This window comes from Lampetra planeri, chromosome 7 (assembly GCF_965212315.1).
Source record: "Lampetra planeri chromosome 7, kcLamPlan1.2.h2, whole genome shotgun sequence".
Classification (NCBI taxonomy): domain Eukaryota; kingdom Metazoa; phylum Chordata; class Hyperoartia; order Petromyzontiformes; family Petromyzontidae; genus Lampetra; species Lampetra planeri.
Window position 1 is genome coordinate 6,554,133 of NC_136113.1, and position 24,629 is coordinate 6,578,761.

Here is a 24,629-nt window from a genome sequence, read left to right on the forward strand (position 1 = left end):
CTGTTTCATGTCCCGCATTCTTACGATAAAATACTCATCCCACTCATCTCACCTTCGGCATCCCACTCATCTGGGTGTCTGATTAAATTATTTCCCATGTGCACTTAACCCCCTAAACCCAAAGGGCTTCCCTTTTATAAAAATTTTGATTTAGATGTTAGCTTGGGCTGCATTTAAATTAAATGGAGCATGTCACGATCTTTCGCCCTTCACCATATGTGCTGTTGGATGATTTTAATCAATACATAACCATCAACTGACAAACTTAATGACTCTTTTTTTTACTTAAGCACAATTACCAAATTAGATCAATTGAAAAAACTCTACATTCCAGTCGTTTTAACTTAAAGCAATTCACAAATGAAACAACACACCCCAGCAACATATATAAACTAGCGGCGAAAATATCCGAAGACTTTTTTAACATCTCTGACCTATTGCGACAAGGTAGCAATGCAAGTGTAGATCAAATTAAATGCAGTCCTTTCAGAGGAAAAATATACTGTCAGCCAGAAGTAAGAGTGACCTACGAAGTTCATCAGCTTGCAGTTACAAGACTGGGTGACAAACAAAATTGATACCACACATAAATAACTACTACTGAAATACAGTGGTCCATTCAATTATAATGTAAAATTACAAACTTACACTCATTTCTCCCTTCCTGTAAATTAAAGCAAACGTTGAGAATTGTCTCATTATTTGGTACTGATGTATACGTGACCAGATTTATATAACTTCATTAACACCGGGCATAAGTTTGGGGTGCGTCTGACTTTCTGAAGCGTCTTTTAATCTGCAGACTACGGAAAAACATTGTCGAGCCTTAAAAACATACCCCGGAACTCATCTTGCTTTTTAAAACCAATACCAAAATTGAGATATTGAGTCTCAATCCATTGCGGTCATTGGTAAACAAAGGTTGACTTCGATAGGGCTGGGAGGAAGCTCGTCACTAAATGTGGAACCCCTTCAATACCTCTCCTACACTGGGCATTAATTCTTGCGAGCATTCATTACGGCACTGGGCAGTCCCCCCGATCCATCCCTCCCTTTTTTCTTCTTCTTCTAAAGGGGTGTCAGACCTTAGGAAGACACCAGGGTTTATAGAGTGTATTGAAATCTTGATTGAAACGTGCGGCTTAGACAGGTTTTTCCATTGCACTGTAATCCGTAATGTGTTTGTGCTGGTGTCAATCCCCTTTCATATTATCTGTGGCGTGTACCCGAATCGTTGTGTTAATAAAATGCTTTCAGAAAAAAAAGTAGACTTCGATTTAACAAAAATGTCGTTTTTTGTAAAGAAATTATCCGTTTTAACATTGAATATGTAGGTTATTGCTTGAAATACTGTTTAGGGTGAAGGCTCATGAAACTTGTGGACTATATGCAAGCTAATAATACAGCAGCTGCAGCACTGGCCCTTTTCTCGCATATTTTTAAGGCGACATCTGCCGAAACAGTTGTTGGTTCCCGGACACGTTCACAAATCACTCGCGCACAAAGCAAAACCAGACCACTGGTTCAAATTGCAGGCAGCGTCTGCGAGCGACAGTATTCTTCATTCTGAAAGGGTAGGTTAAAATAACATATACAGTTACCTCGATTACTAATTTTAAACAGGCATCCCCTGCAATTAAACTCTTTGCACTTTAAACCTGAGGCAAGCATCTTCAATTGACCTATTTTTAAACAGGAACAATTCGCAAACAATTAACGGTTTCTGAGTAACTGTAGAATGCAGAGCCATGCAACATATCATAAAACGACCATCTGTAACCTATTCCTAGATTCTGTAATGTCTATGGAATAAGCCACACTCTTGAAAGTCTAACACTTTTATCTTTTCCTCCAACATCTGGATATAGAATTCCTAACAAATGATCAGTATAATAGCGGCATATGGTTCTGCCACACATTGTTAATCACCAGGCTGTATTTACTGTAGAGTTCCAAATGAACAAATGACAAAAATGTATTCGTAAAATAAACACATATTTTAACCATGGGATTTTCATAATCACCAGGGCCAGTTGAATATAACATTTTATTCAACACAAATGAGTAGCTTTTACCAACAACTTGGTGGCTCATGCCTTGAAAAAGAGCAAAATTGCCAAATGAAACAAATTTTTGGTCCTTTTAAGTCATCTCCATTACTTTGACATCAATTCTGAAAATCAAATAGTGGTCGATGTCTAGCATTCTGAACAACTTTCCATCAAGTGAAACAAAACTTTAACTGGGAATATTATTTTTGTAAAACCTGGCGACCAAAGGCCTCTTCTCCAGCTCGGCTGAATGATGATTTTCTTCATTATTAAAGAGTAGGTTCCTATATTGCATTCGTGTGGCCTTTGAAGTGTGATGCCTGTCAACACACTCGCCTCTGGGCTTGTCCAAGCTGTCAACTGTGGCTGATGCTCCTTTACATCTCCCTTCTTATGACAATAGTTACATACAAAAAACATTCCTAGGAATGTTATCAATTCTCCATGTGTACAATTCCGCATGAAAGAATGATAAAAGTCACAACCTTGAACAAAATTTTGATGCCAAATCTATGACTAGACATTGCTTGGACTTGCATTATTTTGAACATATCACAAGCAATAACGTTTTTAGTGCGGTTTGAGATTAGTTTATAATTCAAACAACAGAGATCCCTCCAAAACCTACATATACTGCACATATGTAAGACAAACTATAATGAATTGGATATTAATAATAGACTGTGCAGATCGCACGAATTGCTTTAGTTTATTTATCAACAGAATAACCGAACATCAAATGGACTTATGTTGCATGATCTATACATAACTGCGAGGGGTTGAAAATAAACGCAACCCCAGCAGGTTGACAATATTTTATTCGTGCGCACGCTTTAAAGGCGTTCAAAAGCCCCAACGTTCGGTAAACATATCACGTTTAAAAAGTGATGCGACCAAAATGGTAACTGTATAATGCATGCACGATACACAACACTATTTAGGGTATAGTGAAGGGAAGAAAAAAAAGAGTTCAGTAATTGTATGCAGTGTAAAGTCGTGCGGGTCGGCGCCACTCGACGCGAGGCTTTCCGAGATGCCGTCTTAATTACAGCGACGCCTAAGTGACCGCACAGCGACAGCTGGCCCGACAACCACCGCGGCATGTCGCGACCAAGGCAAAATATAAATGAATGGCCACTTGCAACGCAAAGGACAGATTTTAATTAGTTTTCCACGGCTTTGCAATAAAAGAAAACGTCATGTAGGATGGCGCAGATGAAACACCACCCTTAGATCCACGCCATACGCTAATGACAAATCACACAAAAATTACATTTCGGATCAAGACAGACGATGAACAATCCCAAACCAGCCAGCCAGCAAAGATGCCATTGTACAATAAATAATTTAGCAAGTCACCATCATCTGCCATGGTCAATTCACTGCTCGGCGAAGGCCTCGCCAAGCCACCGCCATCTCTCACGATCCTGCAAATACAATCATCCATTTAGCACTTGCACACAAACTGATTTCATCACTCAATCTCCAAGGTAGGGGTACTCTCAAGAACGTTCAATTTCTTGGCTGTCACTCCGTTATTATTCTCGACCATCAGCCACCATCTATTTTAGCAGACATACCCTGACCAAACCCACTTTTCTCCATGTGAATGCTGTTCACCTACGTGTTCTCTGATCCATGTTCATATTTCTGTCCCTCAGTGTAATTCCGAGCATGCATCTCTCCATTCAATTGTTCTTTATTTTTTGTTACTGACCATACACCTTTTTTTAAGCACATTGGTATATTACTTCATTATCAGGCTCGACCTTTCAAAAGCACTCCAACCGACACCATGTATTGCTGCCTTATAATATGCAAATGGATACATGCACATTTATTGCAATTTACTAAATACGTTTTAGCATTTTGTATATTAATATAAAACACGTATAAATACTAATTTAAAGCATTTGGTATTCACACCGTTTTAATGGTGCAAGGCCATCAAGAAGGCATTGAGTCTGAAATAGTTGCAAAATAGGGGGCAATTTTCCTGTGTGTAATCTCCATTCAGTGATTTGCTTTATTGTTTAGGATTGGCAAATTTGGACCACGATGTTGGCACACAATGGCCTCCTCAAATGAGATCAGGGGATCTTTAACGTACACTGTGAAGCGTACGGGAAGGGCGGACTTTCAGATTCGAAAAGCGACTGCAATACGCGGTGACTGCTCTACCGCTGGGCCAAGTCACTGCCACAAAGGCATAGCTTATGATAGAAAAACACGAATAAGACCTTAAGGTATCGTTTTAACTGTGCACAGTTTACACCGCAAAAATAATACGACATCCTACGTTCATAGGCCTATTAAAGCTCTGCAATCAAGTGGCACATTTTACGAGGTAGATAGAAAAGAACACAGTACGAGCATATCAAATGATATAAATTTATTGTAAATATTCCATGAAATTACTTCAACAAAATACAGCATTGATCTTATAAACTGAGGTTATTTTATTTAAATAAAATTGCTAAGATTATCTGAGTAATTACTGTATTTTTTTCCTGTGTGAAAATGCCTTCCGCTCTCAGGTAAAATAATTACATGAATACTCGTGTTAACAAATCTAGGTCGCCTATAAATATGCCACTTCATTTTGTATCATTTAAATTCTCAGGCAAGCTCACATATGTTTCAAACAAGATGCATGATATGCAAAGAAAAAGGTAAGTTACGACCTACATAAAGATCACAAATATATATTTCATACGGGGCTATTCATGACAGGTGTTTTTTTTATCCGATACATCACACCAGCAACACTTCCAATTGAGTTAAAATGTTTTCTTTGAACTAAATGAAGGACGTATATTTACAGTTTCAAGTGATCACCAATAGTCTGCTTGCCCTTTGGTCAGCATTTACATTGTATTATACAAAAACGACTTGTAACATCAAGACACATGGCAAGTTTATCCAGGCAGAAACACACAACCACATTCAGAGAAGAAAGCAATATTTCTTCTTAAGGCGTTCACACGTCATATTAACCAGAACACAACAAAAATTCTGAGAACTGTTAACCAAGACCACAGCATACAAGGTAACCTGGGGTCAACATTGTACAGAATACAAAAAGTGCTCGCAACAATATTGCACGGAGGAATTCAGACCTTCAATGATATGGCCTGAACAGGAAGCCCGTTAGGTTTGAGATGGCTTGAAAGTGCCGACAGAGTACTTTTTTCTTCAAAACCTTCAATATATTTAACATATATACATTTTCAGAGGCCACAAACACACCTCCCAGCAACGTCATCCTGTCCCATGGCTGCTCGAGTCAAAGACGCCTTTCCTAAAGAAGGATACTGCCTCACACACTGTATGCTTGGACAGTGTCGCTCCTGCCGTCTGCAGATTCAGGGGTGACTCTGGGATTCTCAGCATGATCGCGATAAAGTTCCGCAAGTAAGTCTGCAGCATGGAAAACAACATTATGGTATTTTCTTTGAAAAAACAAAAACAGCACATGGACAATAATTATCTATGTTTTGCTTCAAATTAAATCACAATCCTAGAGGATTGCTCGAAGCCTTATTTACCGAAATATAATAAATACATGTTATAAAATTATAACTAATGTTGAAAATATACACAACCTCCGCGTAGCTAAGTGACAAAATATATTCTAGATTTGAAGCTTTTGTAACTGCAAGGATTCATATTCTTAGGTTTTTTCGGTAAAGTCACGTAGGTAAAACATTAAAATTAATTTACTTGATACAGCTGTCGTGGCTGTGACGGTTCCACCTGAAGACGGAAGCTTGTGTTGCCTCCGAAACGTCGTGATTTTTATTTTATTTTACTTTTATTAATTTTAATGTTTTACCTACGTGACTTTACCGAAAAAACCTAGGAATATGACAAAATATATATTTAACAATGACAAGCAAGTATATGGTACCTCCAATTGGGCCTGTCTCTGGTCTATTACTCGCTCATCTTTATTTCCAAACAGCTTCTTCGGAGGGAATCCCAATTCTGCCACCTAGTGGACAAACACGTGCTTTCATAAACGAACAGATAAGCTCCTGAAAACAAAGCGAACATTCTACAACCCTAATTAAAGACACACAAATAAAAATCACAAATTATAATCAGTAACAAAGTTATTCCTTTACTATTTAGTTGCAAGACAGAACAGCCATAGGTCAGTGCAGATAAATGATATTCATTATGTGCTGCAGAATTACGTTACAAATTACAAGTGAAGAAAATGACCGGAAATATTGCAAAGCATTTCACTCATTTCGTGATGTTAATATACCAAGCTACTTCTGAAACTAGTCATGTCGTGTAGGTTTAATGTTTCACCTCGGGATATCGAGCTTTCATGAGCTTGTGCATTTCTCTAAATCGGCTATATCGTCGAAAAACTGACCACGTTTCCCCCAACACCGTGACCTGCAACACAAGTCAGTCAACCACATGCAACACAACCTCTTTTCAAAGCATTTGCATAGTTCTTAAATATTGCACATGAAGGCTTAATCGCTGATGACGATAATTTGACGAGCTTTGTAACTTTACAGGCTTGTTGAAGACACTTTGTATGCATGTTGTTAACAGGTAGGTCACATTATTATTATTGCAACCTTATAAATGTAACAACGCAGGCATTGACATACAAGTAACTTGCAATGAAAATGAAGTACCTTTACTTCAAACTGGAAGTGCTCAGCTTTTCCCTGACCACGCAGGACGTAACGCGGAATTGAAACTTTTAGTGGCTCTTTCACAGCGGAGATGTCCACATCCAGAGGTCTAGACAATATTCTCTGTGCAAAGACAATTCACAAACGTGTGAAAAAAACTATTACAAGAGGCGGTACATTTATAAATAGGTAAGGACATAATTTTTTGTTCTGCTAATCCTGGGACAATATAGTTTACTAAAATAAAATATCACACCAAAGCACGGTCATATTGAGACAATGCACACAAAGCTCTAACAAGTCATATATGCAATGTATTCTATTTAAATCGAAACGAGTACACGAAGCTGCATTCATTAGATTCTAGATTTGAAGCTTTCGTGACTGCATGGATTCATATTCTTAGGTTTTTTCGGTAAAGTCACGAAGGTAAAACATCAAAATTAATAAAAAATAAAATAAAGATCACGACGTTTCGGAGACTTGTGTTGCCTCCGAAACGTCGTGATCTTTATTTTATTTTTATTAATTTTGATGTTTTACCTACGTGACTTTACCGAAAAAACCTAAGAATATGCATTCATTAGAGTTGAGAATTTAGAATGATAAAGCGAACAGATTATTTTCATGACCAAAATTGAGAGACTGAATATCCATTTGTCTACCAAATGGATATTCAGTCGTAGTAAGTTGTACGCAATGAGCATGGTTACTCACCCAAGATGTCGAGCATTGCAATTATAGATTTTATTCGTACTTAATTCCTGATGAGATTAAATGATGCACCATGCAGAATTACAATTACAAGCCATTTACCGTATTGGGACAAAACCCTCTACATTTTCCTTTTTAAAAAAATTTCAATAAGCGGCATGAAACATATTCAATGGTTCAATTAAGTTAGTGTGAAATTAAGTGTTGATAATTTAAAAACAACCAATATTGTTAACTGCCCATGACATACCTCATACTTCATTTTTCTTGAAAAAGTACCATTTTGACACAATTCATCTGTCTGATGAGACCATAAACAAAACTGATATGAAACATCATGACATGGAATGCTGGAACAATGACAAAATACCATAGACGACCTAAAATGAATCAACATGACAAACCCCTGGTCCTTCCTAACAAACACAATAATACCCAACAAGGGTCGTTACAAAATGCAACAGAGTCAATGTGCCACCTCGTGAGTTTATACACATGCATTACGTATTTTGCACTTTAGCAATCCAGTGCGATGAATTTTAATTACGAGCAGGTATAAGGATAATTATGCATTTGCCTTTGAGCCATCGGTGGAACAGGAGGAGTCAAGCTGTTGACTTGGCTCGGGGGAAAATGCCAGGGAGGTACTGTGCTGCTCCTCATGCAGTCTCCGCCTCACCTCCTCCTCAATTACAGAGTTCAGCCTGCAGGAGCAAATGCAGTGACCCACATTTCCAATTATAATAGGATACCGGCAGCAAAAAAAAAGAACAGCAATACTGCACGCACATAAACATTGTATTCAATTTGTCAACTAGCACATTGACTTCATCAGTATCAGCCACTATCTATCTACTGCTGGATTAAGGCCCCCCACGCTATCTCCATTCCATGTGGTCCAGTGCTGCTAGCATTCTATTCACTGTACATGCCGAAGGGCACTTAAGCAAGTCTTTTTAATAGACACACAATTAAAGACAGAATGAGTGAACTAATTTTACCCACAATACATGTAATGTAAGTGTAATGGCTAAAAGCATGGCATATCACGACGCTCTGCCAAGTACGATTCTGGAGGTAAAGTACACTGTATACAAGACAGACTATGCACACCTTTCTCGTCCCACAGTAAGAAGTGAAGGCGAGTGTGCCTTGATGGGGCTGGCGTTGTCATTTAGGGGGCTACTCAGGGATGAAAACTTGTCCTCAGAAAAGCTGGCACTTCTCACATAGCTATCATCTCTTTGCCGGATGGTTAGCTTCAACTGCTGCATCTCTTGCTCCAGTCTAAACACTCACAGAAAAATATGAAAGGCCAAAAAGTCACTTGCGAGTTAAGCTTCTTTCATTATTTCCAATTCCCAGATGGCAAATACCAGGACGCACCGATCTCCATCCTGCTGCAGCTCTTTCTCCTGGGCTTCCAGACTGGCACACAGGCCAGCTTCTTGACCCTCGGACAGTCCTCCCAGCTGCCGCTTGTTCTCCTCCAGCCGGCGCCGCTCCTCATGCTTCACGCGCTGCAGAGCCGAGTGCTTGTGCATGAGTCGCGTCACGGCTTGCTCGAGCTCCTCCTGCTGCTGCTTCTCTTTCGACTGCAATATCTGCTTTTCCTTCTCACGGACTTTCTCTTCCTGCAATTAACGCAAAAGAAAATTGACGTAAAAAAATCCTCCTTCACAAAATATAAGCTTTAAAAGCATAATCACCTACGTGAATTGGTCATGGAAGTTTTTAAAGCCAACCACATTTATCTGGAGTAAATATATGATGTGTATAATGTCTTAGTCAGTTAGGATTACGAGGAAAAGCTATTCCCATATCTCAGGTGTTTTGGTACTGCATACATCACAATTTAAAATGTAATTCAATTGCATCTGTACATTATGCAGGGGGAATACCTGGCGAGCCACGTTGGTGGTAAACTCGTAGGTCTGTTGCAGCTGTAGCAGCTGGTCACGGCTCGCACGTTGCTGCAGAAGCTTGTCATCAATCTCCTCCAACTCCCGCTCAATCTGGTAAAGGGTGTTGTCCAGGCTTGGTGTCCCCCGCTCCAGGATTTCACTGGCCCTGTGCCTCTCCTCAATTATGGCAGGAAGCTGCTGTCCTGTCAACCACTCTACTTGCCTCTCCTTTGCAAGAATCCTCTGTTCCAAGTGTCGCATTTTCTCATCTTCCGCAGAAATTTCAGACGTTACCAACATTGCCGTTTCAGATCCGTTTTGCTCGGCATGAATCGCATGATCTTGATATGTTTTCTTTAATTCCACCAGGACATTTCGCTCTGTCTGAATCTCAAGGCCAAGCATTTCCCGCTCCCCACACATTTCAGATTCCAAAAGTAGCAAAGTCTGCACTTGCCTACTTTTTAAATCCATATACATCTGCTTGGCGCTGAGGACATCTTCCAAACATTCGCTGTTACCGTCGCTACTTTCTTTAGCTTCCAGAAGCACTGTCCTGATTTCCTCCAAAATGAGCTTCTCCTCTTCTACCCTGCGGTGTCCATCTCTCTTTAGAAGTTGTATCATCTCGTGCTTCTCCCGCAACTCAATCTCAAGCTTCGCCACAAGGGCTCGCTGTTCCAGCTCTTGCTCTTCCAATCTCTTCTTCTCGATTTCAAGTTTTGCACTCTGTTGCTCCTTCTCCATCTTGAGCCTCTCTAGTTCCTGCAGGATCTCCACCCGGGCTGTCTTTTCATGCTCATGTAGTTCCTTCAGCTGCTCCATCTCACCTTCCACCCTTGTGCGGATCTCCTCCTCTTGCTTCTGCCGCTGTAACTCCATCTCTTCTTTGCCTCTCTGCCTCTCTTCCTCAAACAGCTCTTTCTCAACCAAAAAGTCCTTGAACTTGCTCTCAATGTCCATGCTGCGACGCTTCAGGCTTTCCTCCTGCCGCTTTATCTGTAGCTGGACCTTCTGGGTTTCCATCCTCTGGCTCTCCATCTCCTCCTGCATTTTCTCCAGCTCTGCCTTTGCAGTTTTGTGCTTCTGTTCCATTTCCACTATTTCTTTCCTAGTGTTGCACAAACAGGTACCAAATCATATGAATACGAAGCACACACCATTGATAAATGTAGTGAGAAATTTTAAATATGTATATTATAATGTAGTAGTCACAAACCTTTTATGGTCTAGTTTTTCCATTTCTTCCTTGTGTTTCCTTTCAAATTCAAGCCTAACATCATACAAAGAGCTTAGTTGCTAAATATTAACATTTGTGTATTTAAACAAGATTAATGTTCATGATGTAATATCAACAAATTAATAAGACATGATATGCATCTTTGAATAACTTAATAAAGTGTACATAAATAGGATTACATATACACAAAGGGTACATCAGGAAAGGTTGTTCAACTTAACGGATTAATAAAAACACAACTTTCAGCATCCCATGACAAAGACTTATGAGCACTCTCATAACAAAATGTAGATCAAGAAAATAAAAAAAATAGTTTGCAAACAACAGTGAGAAAATGCAATCTCAAGGGAAACTGTTTATTTCTACTGCACCCTTGTTTGCTTATGTTTTACACTGAGCAAATGCTAAACAAAAATAAGTGTGCAAACTAAAAATCAATGTCTCAGCAATGTTGAAATGAATGACAGCAAAATGTGTAAACCTGCACAGCAGGATAACTATGTTAAACGCAACCTCCTTTTAGCTACCGAGGGTGCTCGTGTGGACATCTTCAATTACAATAAGTACTGGGCCTGGTGACAAATCACGGCCACATAAAATGTAGCCCCTTACACATCATTGCTCACAGCTTCTGTGCCTGGCTCTTTAGTAATTCACCGTCCGAATTATTATTGGCTACGGGTCCATTCTTCTCAAGGAGTGAATAGAATGTTGACCCACTGACCATAGGGCAATAGACAATACCAAGTATGTAATTTCATGCCAGCAAGTGGCAGAGAGACAAATTAAATGGTACACATGGCAGGGGCTTGGGTATTTATGCGTTTTCAAACCAACACTATTCTCAGCTAAATTACTACAAAGGCAACACACGCTATTGGACTGTTTACCCAATATGCACAAGTTACTTCAGAACTGCAATTTATAATTGTACATTTTGGACATTTTAATCTTTCTACATCAGCTTTACAACTTAATTATGATAAAGCTTCTTTATGTAGAAATAAACAGTTCAGTCTTCCATTTAAATAAAAACATACTTCGACACTAACTTACGTCGAACAGTAAACCAAAATAAATTTAACACAACTAATGCGAACATATTATATCTACCTTACAAATAAAGGCCTCCTTAAATTGTCCAGACTGCCAAAAGGAAGTAAAGCAAAGCAAAGGTAAGAGAAAAATAAATCTGCAATACATCGGGCATCAGTGATGTCAGTTTACATGCAAAGAATATACATAGCAAGGCAAAATGTAACATTAACAAATTCATATTTACGGGTACATTAATCTAAAAGTTTTGCATAATTAAAGGATTTATCAAAACACTTCGACATTTTTGCAATTCATCAGTTTACAGCCAGTTAAGCTGAGAAGGCAAGAAGTTATCTGTAATACTTACCCAGGGTTATAGAGCATGACTGCTGAAAGGTTTTCACATGACTTTGAAAGGTCAGTCATAGAGAGGCTGAGTGTTGACAGTAATCCACTCTGCAATATATTCAAATAAAAGGAGACATGTAACTGCTGTAAGGTCAGTCATTGACAGCCCGAGTGTTGACAGTATTCCACTCGGCAAAATATTGTAATGCAGAGCAGCATCTGCCGTCCTTGACACAAGTAAAAAGTATTTTCACATTCATATTAAAGCTTCCAAAATGGTCAGTAAAAACGCTTTTTTATGACTTCATACCAGGCTGAGTTATGCAGTCTACGTTCTAGGTAAATATGGCACTAATGGTATTCAATGTGCTTTACAAAGCTGGCTTTTAAAATAGAATCATCCATTAAAAACAACGAAGACAAACCTTCCTTTTCTCTCTGAGTTTTGCAGCTTCTTTGGGATGGTTGAATCTGAACATATTTGTTCGACCTAACAGGATGACAGCACCTAAAGCACAAACATTGACTTAAATTATTATTCTTTACATTATAGGTAAATATCACTACTCTACTCTTTCAGAGTACTTTTAATGTATGTACTTAATAATTCCAAATACATGCATCATTGTACTTGCATCTGTTTTTATATCTCGGTATTAAACACAGCCTCAAAGGCCCAAAATGCCAAGCGGTCAGCAACAAACTACATTTTTGAAGCTATTATCAACAAGAGTTAACACGTTTCCTGAATAAAAACAGATTATAAGAATTGAAGGGGAAAAACACGATGGGACTTAATGGCACAGCACAGTTAAGCAGTGTGAGGAAAGAGGCAAAATGTGAAGCGTTTTGACCCATTTAATATGTATGGTGATAAACACATGTGCAAACAAATGTCACAACTAATTAGTTACCCTGGCTGAGCTGTGTAGGTTGACGGATCTGTACTCCATTCACAGAGCAAAGGGCATTGTCACGAGGGACAAGGGTGACTACGCCTTTCAAATGCTCAAACACACAGTGTTCGCTTTCAAGATCTGGACCATGCAAGACTGAGGAAGCCAGAATACAAAACATTAAATGTCACAAGTACATATAACAACAGACATGACTGTGCATGTAGTGGCATCACAGAATTATACATTGACTGCATAGTCACTTACTTATGTCTTGCTCGTTTTCCGCATTATCTACCCCAACAAATGTCCTTCCTTCCTGTAATATACAACACAAATATTATGGAGCTACATAATCAAAAGCACTCAACCCAAATGACCATTATAGTATGTAACAAATTGTATTTTTAAAAACCCAGCAGACACCTACCTTCAGATGATAGAGTATGATCCCTGTGCTCAGCAGGTCATCATCAATGCCAATTAGATGAGGCAATTCTGAGTCGAGAATAACTCCAATGCCCTCCTTTCTCAAGGCCAAAGTTTGCTCCTGAAAGTCAAAGTTAGAATTATTACAAAAAAATATACATACTAATTAAATATTCCACTGAATGTAAGTACCAACAACCTATTAGGTTGGTTAACTATTTCCATTATAATAAAAAAGCATAAATGGTTTATTTAATTATGGCAATGGCTATGCTAATATAGCAGAAAAAATGCAAAAAAAATGCTTTGTGTTGAACCATGTTATGTACTCTGAAAATTGGTGTTATTGTCATCACTCTTTATATTTAGTACTGTTACACCTACTCTTAAGATATTCTGTGTTTCATTCCACTTATTTGTCCATTCTTTCGTGAGTTCTTCAACCTAAAATTAAAAAAACATGATTATTATAATACAAAAGTGTATGAAATAATCTTCTTTATACAATTAACAAGGCATTGGATTATATAAACTGCAGTACGATTCAGGGTCACGATTCAATACAAATATTCTTATAACACTGCTTAATGTAGCAGCCTCTCGTGGTTTAATGCAAACAATTAGTTCATATAAACATATATGGATTGACACAATTGTATGCATGTATCATGAACGTCAAATATCTTTGTCAATTCACTGCTGAATGAAGGCCTCCCCACACTGTGGAGGTCATAGGGGGTTGTTTGACCATAATTCAATTTGCTGGTCAGTGTGGGTTGGTCAAGGGGGAGCCCAGGACCTGTTCAGAAATCACTCAACATGAATGCTAGGTGTGGCCAGGAATCTAACTCAGGCTGCCATGTTCATAGCGCAACTGCTGCACTGGATCAGGAACTTACAAATTAAATATCAAGGAATGGATGCATCGTTCCAGGGCCACTGTATTTGCTTACATTAATGTGTATTACATCTTGTACATTTAAATCACCAAGTTTAACACAGAAAAGACATCACACTTACACGAGCTTCATTTTGATGTAACTTTTGTTCCATGCTTAGTGCCGTGGGTGAATCCAGTAGTGAATTCTGTAAATGAGAGATTTGTGCACGATATCCACATTATTGTACTTACGGGTTAAAGTGTACCATTACACTTGTATGAGAAAAGGCAATACTTTACATGATAGCTGGTGTGTTATGTTTCTCAGTTTACTGCTTGGCACAAACGAGGAAGTCCTTGTTTAACGCGGTAGATGCATTCCCGGAAAAGTTCCGCAGTTAAGCGAACACAATTTCCCCATAAATAATGCAATGATAAAGTTTGGCGAGATACTATGAACACAAAGTAAGATGGCAGGACAAAGAATTGAGGGTACGCCGCCGCGTTACTTTATCATTCTGTATACTGTATCATTCCGCTCAGCCACGAAGGTCAAGAAAGTAGTTCGTCCTTGACCGCTCAGAAGCCGCGTTATAACGGGAGAGTTCCACATTATAACGGGAGAGTTCCACGTTATAACGGGTGCGTTCTGTGTTGTGCGAAGTGTTCTCTAATGGAATTTCTACCCAAGGAACTTCTGCCCTTAAGTTTTACTACTGGAGACGTTTGGAAAATCACCAAAACAAATCAATGCGAGGTCTAAAATAACGGTCAACACACCTGGTTTCCCTGAGTGAGGAGTGCTTTAAGGCGAACAATCTCTGCACGTAGCTCTCGAATAAGCTTAACATTGGAGTCTTCATTGATAGTTGGCTTGTTGATAATGTTCTTGGCTCGGTTTGCATAGCGAAGTGTGCTCAGTGTCTCTCCGTAGTTGACATCGGCCGGTGAGATTGCTGTAAAGAAAAGTAAGTGCATGTATATCGGTAAACAGTAGTTAAAGCTCTCCAGTGTGTTTTTCGGTTGTACCGTGTGTTGGGAGCTTCAACATGTCGAGCCAAACGTCGAACAACATGCCCAACAACACCCGTTACAACCTGAAAATACATGGGAGGAATTCACAGCACTACCGCAAAAACCTACACAATAGTAGTATACCTAAATACATGTAACACATTTTTTGGTGATACTGCATTGCCAGTGGTGCACAACCACAATGCTACCTCTCTGGCATCTTTATGTGTCGCAAATGAGAGCCATTGCCCAAAACGTCACCTATATTATATACTTTTGAGTGTAATGTTAGTTACGAATGTCGAGTTTCTAAATAAACATAAAAAAGCAGACAATCTAGTTAAAAACAAGTAAATATTGATGCATGTAATGTTTCAACATGTGGGAAAGCAAGAAATGTGAGTAATGCCCACTTACTGGCTATCATTATGGTCTTGGAGTTTCCCCCAAGACTGTCTTTCAACAGCCACGTTAACACAGAGTCACGGTAAGGCACAAAGACTTGTTTCTTTCTTCCCTGAGGAGAACTTGAGGACAAGGAGATGTCGGCTGGTACAAAAGAGAAAGGCACATTTTTTTTCCAAGATAATCTTTCCATACGGTGTCAAAAAATTATTTTTGTTCGCCTTGATGAATGGCTATTAGCTGATCTATCAAACATAATTTCAGGAAAAAAATGTATAAAAACATTATTTAAAAGTAATTTGCCAATCTACTGCTGCATGAAATACTCCCCATGCCATATCGGTCACGATTGTTGTTTGAGCATACGTCAGCACACAGGGTAAATCAAGGTTGATAAAATTAAAGGGCGGGCCCTGGACCAGTTTAGACATCACTCGCCACCAATATTAGCCATGTCCAGGAACCAAATTTAGGTAGCTGGCTTCATAATGCAGTGTGTTATCCATCGCATCACCCTTATGTCCCAAAACGCGTTTCAAAACAGAAATGATTGTAACTTATTGTAAACATATATATAACAGAAAATAATCATGACAATTATAACCCTTTGTCAATCAACTGCTGAATGAGGGCATTTCTGTGCTGTGTGGAGTGTGGGCATTATTTAACCATGTACCTGTAAATACATATTTATGATATCATATTTCAGGTCATTATAAAAACAATTTGATATAAGACACCATAACCACATGGTTGGCACTCTCTGCTTCCATGTAATACAACACTGTGTGTAGCTAGCCCCTGCAGTCCCCTTACCCAGCGAGGAGATGACATTGCCCAGCGTAACGAGAGACTTGTTGATGTTCCCTCCCTCCTTGAGCCGCACGCCCGTGGCCCCGGTGGCATCAGCACGCTCGCTCCCAGCCAGGTCCACCAGGTGGATCTTGCTTACCGTTTCCCGTGGCATTTCGGCGTCGAATTTGGCCTGGCATGGAATGCAGCAAACGACTAGTCACATGCTCAACTGGGTTGTATGTACAACACAAGCATTATGTGTAATAACTATTGATATCTCAATGTATTTACTTAAACAGAGATGCCATCTTAGTCATTGAAGGAGTACGACCATATTGCACCTTGCTTATCAGTGGGGGTAGATAAAGGAGTTCAGAGTTTACTTGCCATTGATGTTAACTATGGCTGGGTATCAAACTCAGATAATCGAGTTAACAGTGCAATGTGCTAACCACTCCTCAGTCATGGTGCAATTATTACTTGACACCTATGTTCAAAACACCAACACATTTTGCATTTCAGTTGCTTCATACTTGCTATATTTGAAAAAGCAACAGGAATTAATGTAAACTTTTGAACATGATATATCAAGTACAAATATGCATTATTATGCAAAGGGAAAAAAGTTGATTCATAATGAAGTCATCATTGAGGATTAACCTGTGTAAACTTGATGGTGAAAATTGCATGAGAGCGGCTGCTGACATCATTCATCCCTGTGGCAGCTGTCGTCCTGTTTATGTTCCCAGCTTCCATCAGTTCTTCCACATCACTATAGTTCTGCACAAGGTGCTTTGACAAATCTGCGAAATTTTGGACCAAATATATTCAAATTAAACCCTTAGTACATTTGGCATCTGCGTCATTCTAGTAGCACAAAGCTATCACAAAGGCACTGTATCACAGATAAGCATAGTCTGCAGTAGTTTTATAATAGGGGGGCTATGGTGCTTTGTGGATTTACTCAATTAAGTAATATAAATACTATATAAATATTACATTCCGAATGCAGTTACAGGAAACTGGAATATTTAAAAAAATACTTGTTTTCAGAATAGAATCCATTCATATCAGTGGTTTAAAAGCAAATTTGTCAACCGTCTTTCACGTAGAAATGAAAAAAACCAAACCTTCAACATAGGGACCTTCTTTAGGGTGTTCTCGTACTCTGAGGTTGAAGCTCTTTGAAGATTTTCTCCTCAAAAGGTCCCTCACTCGCTCATTATAGATTTCCAGGTAGCTAAGGGCACAATGTGGTCATAAAAAGTTCGCGGATTGTTGCTATGATATACAAATGATTTGTCATCGTGTCCGGGTGGAGTTGCATATAAAATTAGGAAGTCGTAACTTACCTAACTTCAGTGCGATATGAAGCTCCGCTTGAGATATGCCGACTTACGCCTCTGTACAGCCCTTCACATATACGTGGAATCAACCCAAGGTCTCCCTGATTTCATTTTTGAAAAACATGCCAGAAAAAATAAACTATGAGAAAACTTGTGCTTTATACGTAAATTGCCGATGATGCAGGAAAATGCCAAAGTATGAAAAAAATCCGCTTGCAATCTGCACACATGCAGCAGGATTAAAGATTATAAAATAATTTGTCATACCATATTGCAATTACTACAAAACAAAGAATAGCTTAGGGAAATGCAAATACAATTAGCTCCACTTTAATGAAAGACCTCTAACAGCAAACTAAATCAAGTAGAAAAGCCTCAAAGCATTATCTGCAAAGTCCAAAGTAGCAGGTATGGGCACTTACTGGGTTTCCCATCATTGTGTATGACTTGCCAGAGCCGGTCTGTCCATATGCAAATATACAAGCGTTGTATCCTTCAAAAGCAGCATCCAGTACATCCATGCCTATGTCTTTATACACCTAAACAAAACAAATATTATCACCTTGAATTTTTTACGAGATTTTGACTTTAAAGTGTGTTTTATAGTATTACATTCTAACTAGAAAGCTTGTACGTTCGCAAAAACGTAAAGCTTATTTATAGCAGTACCTCGGTTAACGTTTTTAATCCATTCCACAAAAGCTACTGTTAACCAAAGTAACTTAATCGAATTCATTTATAATTTTAAAAAATATACGTAAAAATCACCAAGTCTGCAAGAGAGCTGTTTTCCACTGCCAAAAATAAAAAAATAAACATATACAGGGACTCCTCTAATTATGCACATTCGACTTACAAACTTTCAGAGATACGAACAAACCTGTCCGTATGTCCAGTTGCCTGTTCGGACCAAGAGTTGTAAGTTCAACCACCGCGCAATAGATGGGGGTGGTGGCATCTACATCTGCAGAAGATGAAGAACCAGTGGCATCTACATCCTTCCCTGTGTTTAGTGTACATGCCGTAGAACATGTTTGGAATCGACAGGAGTAAAGTTGGACTTACGAACAAATCGACTTTACCAACAGACGTCTGGAAACGAACTACTTCGTAAGGAGTCCCTATAATGTAAACAAAGCCAGTCGAGGTCTAAAAGCTCATGAATGGGCGTCGCTGATTGGCTGAGGGCATGGTTCAGCCTCACTTAACGAGCGCTTGGATTGGGTGAAATTGTCGTAAACATACCGTTTAATGTTAGTCGAAACCATGGGGTCCTATGGGGTAGGCGAAACGTTAACCGAAAAACCGTTAACCGATGTCACTGTTAACCGAGGGACTACTGTATATGGATACTTGTCTTAATATACTTTATTTCGATTTTATTTTCTTTATAACCACAGCCATAATATAATGAAAATGAAAGTTCACCATTTCCTGGGAAGCAAATTGGGGGCTCCTTTTGTCAACAGAAAAATAGGAGTAATCGTAAGTAAACTCCTTTAACCTCTCTCGGCTCACATCTCCAGTGCTGCCCTCTGGAGTCTAGAAAAAATACACAGAAACACTTTTCAGATTAAAACCAAAATAAACAGCAGAAATATATTAATAACGCAAAACAAATATTTGCAATTAAAACGTTTAATATGCATGGCAGCTCTCCGAATGTGTTTTCGCGTTGTATACTGCACCGCCGCTCGGTATGATTGTCAAACATTTCGCTTCACGTGTTTGGGAGCTACTTCATCAAGTGACATCATACCAAACATCGGGAGATGCATACAGCACGACCCTGAAAACCTACGCAGTAGAAACTTGTATGATAATATGTAACACAGTTTGGCGTGTCTAGCATGGATACTCACCTTTAAATTAGTGATTACAGTCTTTTTGCCCTCCATCTGGATAATGAATTTGGCCTCCAAGCCTTTTTCTCTGAAAAGAAAAATGCGTGTTGATGATAACAAACGAGTAACCTTGTTCCAAAATACACCATCATATGCAACAGGGCGAAGCAATAGATGAGCTGAGATGATAATTTTACCGCATTTAGACATCACAAATTATATCAATGATGACTGTAGCTCTATAATAAAGGTATAACAATACAATTTAAGAGGAAGAATTAATCTGTAAATGGGAACACTGTCCATTGAGCTATTCAACATTTCTGGTTAATGTGGTTAGATGTGTAAAATGAGCCATGTGAATAATATATTGGGCTGTTCAACGATGAAGGCATACTGAAGTGCCTTCCAAAGTGCCTATTGAACCAATGATTATTGAATCCATCGAGGTAGACTTGTGAAATAGGAAATACTGGGCAGCAAGTGCCCTGTATAGATTAACAATAATTGATCTAAAATCTAAATTAAGAGGCATCGTGGAAACATTACACGAACAATGTAAATTGCAACACAATGGTTTATCATGTTGTTACATCGATGAAGCTATCCTTGATTAAAATGACCGTTTGTTAATGTTATTGCAGGAGGTAACACGTGGCCCCTGATAGTACTGTAATTCATTGTCAGTGTTGACCTTTGATCACCATGGCGCGTTGAAGTACCACGTAACAATAATCATTGTGACCTAAATGAAACGGGCACTAGTTTCCACTTCCGTTTTACAGTAACTTTCTACTAAGTTACTGTATAGTAGTTGGTGAATGTTAACAGTTCATTCCAATTACGATTACATAAAATACTGATGGATATCTGGGAGAGTCAAGTTTTGTTAATTTAAACGGACTTAAGTCTTCACTATCATTCATAATTATCTATCCATCTTCTTGGTTCTTTCGGTAAAGTCACGTAGAAGGGAAGTAATAAAATAATAAAAATAAAACATAATAAAACAATTCTCACGACGTTTCGGCCACAACGCAAGCAGCCATCCTCAGGCGAAGAATGAAACACCCCAAGCTTGGAGCGTATATTTAAGCTGGGTTAGAGGGGGGGGAGGTGGGAAGAAGAGCGCCTAAACAAAATAATTTGCATATCAAGAGGAATTCAGCATATGGAAAATGCGTAGGAGGTGGGCGGGGGGGGTTCCAAATCAATACTATGCCCGTGCATTATGCAGGATTAGCAGCATCAAAGGGGGGGGGGGGAAGGGGGGGAGCATTAACAAAGGAAAGGAATGTTAATAGTATGTAGCTGTAGTTACTAAACAACCACGTAAAAAACTACAGTATAAACTGCATGACAAACTAAAGTATAAACTACATAGCATCATCAGTTTATACTTTAGTTTGTCATGCAGTTTATACTGTAGTTTTTTACGTGGTTGTTTAGTAACTACAGCTACATACTATTAACATTCCTTTCCTTTGTTAATGCTCCCCCCCTTCCCCCCCCCCCCTTTGATGCTGCTAATCCTGCATAATGCACGGGCATAGTATTGATTTGGAACCCCCCCCGCCCACCTCCTACGCATTTTCCATATGCTGAATTCCTCTTGATATGCAAATTATTTTGTTTAGGCGCTCTTCTTCCCACCTCCCCCCCCTCTAACCCAGCTTAAATATACGCTCCAAGCTTGGGGTGTTTCATTCTTCGCCTGAGGATGGCTGCTTGCGTTGTGGCCGAAACGTCGTGAGAATTGTTTTATTATGTTTTATTTTTATTATTTTATTACTTCCCTTCTACGTGACTTTACCGAAAGAACCAAGAAGATGAATCCCTGCAGTCACGAAAGCTTTAAATCGATATCTATCCATCGTTAAGACGAAAGCTTCCGCAGATCGTTTCTCACTGCCGCACGATTCCACGCACAATTTCGCTCCTGCGTGGGCTCAACTTGTCGCTCCATCTCCATCGTGGACGACGTCTGGGGCACGTTGCCTCCGTTCGGCTACCATCCCTGGGCTGGATCGAAGACGGTCTACGGGACTTACACGTGGGAAATCAATAATCTAGAGTGAAGACTGTCTGGCCCCGAGCTGGAACAAGGCTTGACCCGAGCTGGAACAAGGCTTAACCCGAGCTGGAACAAGGCTTGACCCGAGCTGGAACAAGGCTTGACCCGAGCTGGAACAAGGCTTGACCCGAGCTGGAACAAGGCTTGACCCGAGCTGGAACAAGGCTTAACCCGAGCTGGAACAAGGCTCGACCCGAGCTGGAACAAGGCTCGACCCGAGCTGGAACAAGGCTCGACCCGAGCTGGAACAAGGCTTGACCCGAGCTGGAACAAGGCTTGACCCGAGCTGGAACAAGGCTTAACCCGAGCTGGAACAAGGCTCGACCCGAGCTGGAACAAGGCTCGACCCGAGCTGGAACAAGGCTCGACCCGAGCTGGAACAAGGCTCGACCCGAGCTGGAACAAGGCTTAACCCGAGCTGGAACAAGACTTGACCCGAGCTGGAACAAGGCTTGACCCGAGCTGGAACAAGGCTTGACCCGAGCTGGAACAAGGCTTGACCCGAGCTGGAACAAGGCTTAACCCGAGCTGGAACAAGGCTCGACCCGAGCTGGAACAAGGCTCGACCCGAGCTGGAACAAGGCTCGACCCGAGCTGGAACAAGGCTTGACCCGAGCTGGAACAAGGCTTAACCCGAGCTGGAACAAGGCTTAACCCGAGCTGGAACAAGACTTGACCCGAGCTGGAACAAGGCTTGACCCGAGCTGGAACAAGGCTTGACCCGAGCTGGAACAAGGCTTGACCCGAGCTGGAACAAGGCTTGACCCGAGCTGGAACAAGGCTTGACCCGAGCTGGAACAAGGCTTGACCCGAGCTGGAACAAGGCTTGACCCGAGCAGGAACAAGGCTTGACCCGAGCTGGAACAAGGCTTAACCCGAGCTGGAACAAGGCTTGACCCGAGCTGGAACAAGGCTTAACCCGAGCTGGAACAAGGCTTAAGCCGAGCTGGAACAAGGTTTGACCAGCTCAGCTTAACCCGAGCTGGAACAAGGCTTAACCCGAGCTGGAACAAGCCTTAACCCGAGCTGGAACAAGGCTTAACCCGAGCTGGAACAAGGCTTGACCCGGGCTGGAACAAGGCTTGACCCGAGCTGGAACAAGGCTTGACCCGAGCTGGAACAAGGCTTGACCCGAGCTGGAACAAGGCTTAACCCGAGCTGGAACAAGGCTTGACCCGAGCTGGAACAAGGCTTAACCCGAGCTGGAACAAGGCTTAAGCCGAGCTGGAACAAGGTTTGACCAGCTCAGCTTAACCCGAGCTGGAACAAGGCTTAACCCGAGCTGGAACAAGCCTTAACCCGAGCTGGAACAAGGCTTAACCCGAGCTGGAACAAGGCTTGACCCGGGCTGGAACAAGGCTTGACCCGAGCTGGAACAAGGCTTAACCCGAGCTGGAACAAGCCTTAACCCGAGCTGGAACAAGGCTTGACCCGGGCTGGAACAAGGCTTAACCCGAGCTGGAACAAGGCTTAACCCGAGCTGGAACAAGCCTTAACCCGAGCTGGAACAAGGCTTAACCCGAGCTGGAACAAGGCTTGACCCGGGCTGGAACAAGGCTTGACCCGAGCTGGAACAAGGCTTGACCCGAGCTGGAACAAGGCTTGACCCGAGCTGGAACAAGGCTTAACCCGAGCTGGAACAAGGCTTGACCCGAGCTGGAACAAGGCTTAACCCGAGCTGGAACAAGGCTTAAGCCGAGCTGGAACAAGGTTTGACCAGCTCAGCTTAACCCGAGCTGGAACAAGGCTTAACCCGAGCTGGAACAAGCCTTAACCCGAGCTGGAACAAGGCTTAACCCGAGCTGGAACAAGGCTTAACCCGAGCTGGAACAAGGCTTGACCCGGGCTGTACCTGGGGATGAGCCCGCACCGCCCACGCCGCCTACCTCTGGTTCATGGGCCGCACCCGCACTGCCACCTTTACTGACGCCATGGCCACGCTCTGCCCCGTGCGAGACGACAAAGAAGGGAGGCGTGCAGCGGTGACTCGGCAGAGGACCACGGTCCCGTATCGGCGGTGTTTCTTGTTCGCGTTCCGACTATTGTCGTCGTCACCACCGCCGTTCGTCGTGGCCACGCACGCCTCGGCTGCCTGCCGCCTCCGTCCGCGAGCCGGGGCCGGTGTCAGCTGACATCCCCCCCCGGGCGCGACCACTAAACCCACCTCGAGGGGTGGACGAGGCCATGTGGCTACTCACTTTAGTGGCTATATACCACCGTTTTTGATATTAACACAATTAATAGTGGATATTTAATGTTTTGTTTTGTATATTTATTGTGTGCTATGGTACTGTGAATGCAATTATTGCCATGTCAATGGACTCTGCGTGATTTAGCCTCCCCGGCGTTTTGGTGATGTGGTAATGGTCTCGTCCGCTGGGCGCCACGTGACGGTGTTGACATTGGAGCATGAGAATCTTTCTCTGCGTGGCACCCACTCGGTTTGGTGTTTAACTTTCTACTGCCTCGAGCTGCGACCCACAACACAGTGCTGCAGCCTCGTTTTAATGAGTTAATGACACACAACGTTTAAAGAAGTAACATAAAAGGTTTTTTGGTATTATTCCCGGCGCTAATGCTGTACATTGGTCGCGGGCTATGCCACAATATCGATTTTTTGCGTCACACTAATTTCAAAACGTACTGGGGGGGGGGGGGAGTGAAGATATTGAAATTGTATGCGATTATGCATTCAGAACCTTTGAAAGCCTTTACAGATACGCACTTTCATAGGCCTAAGTAAAACAAATGAAAAACATCAAAAGGCGTGCCAACAACCCTCGCCCACCGAGATTTTCTCACGTTTGATGGGGTGGGCGAAAATTTTACAATTTGTTTATTTGGGACTTTAAAATCGGAGGTAATTTTTTTATTCTGCACTCGTCAAACATCCCCAGAGACAAATGTTTTGTGGGGCATGGATTGTTACAAATTAAACAAAAATCAACCCCATTTTTGGGAGGCACAAAATCGAACATGTTGGTATTTTT

The 24,629-nt window shown here is 41.0% G+C and overlaps 1 protein-coding gene across 1 annotated transcript; it reads right to left on the reverse strand.

Annotated features, from left to right (window-relative positions):
- Nucleotides 1-4,428: 4,428 nt before the first annotated feature.
- Nucleotides 4,429-23,763, reverse strand: LOC144719858 (kinesin-like protein KIF16B). Its single transcript, XM_078596122.1, has 27 exons — nucleotides 23,526-23,763; nucleotides 19,584-19,653; nucleotides 19,150-19,263; nucleotides 18,144-18,260; nucleotides 17,728-17,822; nucleotides 17,506-17,615; nucleotides 17,036-17,178; nucleotides 16,397-16,565; nucleotides 15,593-15,724; nucleotides 14,942-15,117; nucleotides 14,302-14,367; nucleotides 13,666-13,725; nucleotides 13,283-13,402; nucleotides 13,120-13,171; nucleotides 12,871-13,008; nucleotides 12,382-12,464; nucleotides 11,976-12,064; nucleotides 10,550-10,603; nucleotides 9,328-10,441; nucleotides 8,813-9,060; nucleotides 8,540-8,713; nucleotides 8,004-8,130; nucleotides 7,677-7,727; nucleotides 6,713-6,835; nucleotides 6,372-6,461; nucleotides 5,962-6,045; nucleotides 4,429-5,471 (listed from the first exon to the last, which is right to left on the reverse strand). Exons 1-27 carry the CDS (start codon nucleotides 23,570-23,572, stop codon nucleotides 5,313-5,315), a joined length of 4,005 nt encoding a protein of 1,334 aa, XP_078452248.1. The 5' UTR covers nucleotides 23,573-23,763; the 3' UTR covers nucleotides 4,429-5,312.
- Nucleotides 23,764-24,629: the final 866 nt, after the last annotated feature.

Coding starts and splice junctions, on each gene's coding strand:
- LOC144719858 (XM_078596122.1), bottom strand. CDS start 23,572: ATGGCGTCAGTAAAGGTGGCAGTGCGGGTGCGGCCCATGAACCAGAG. Junction 15,118..15,592: donor CAAGACCATAATGATAGCCA/GTAAGTGGGCAT, acceptor TTTTCTTTACAG/CAATCTCACCGGCCGATGTC. Junction 10,442..10,549: donor GAAAAACTAGACCATAAAAG/GTTTGTGACTAC, acceptor GTGCAACACTAG/GAAAGAAATAGTGGAAATGG.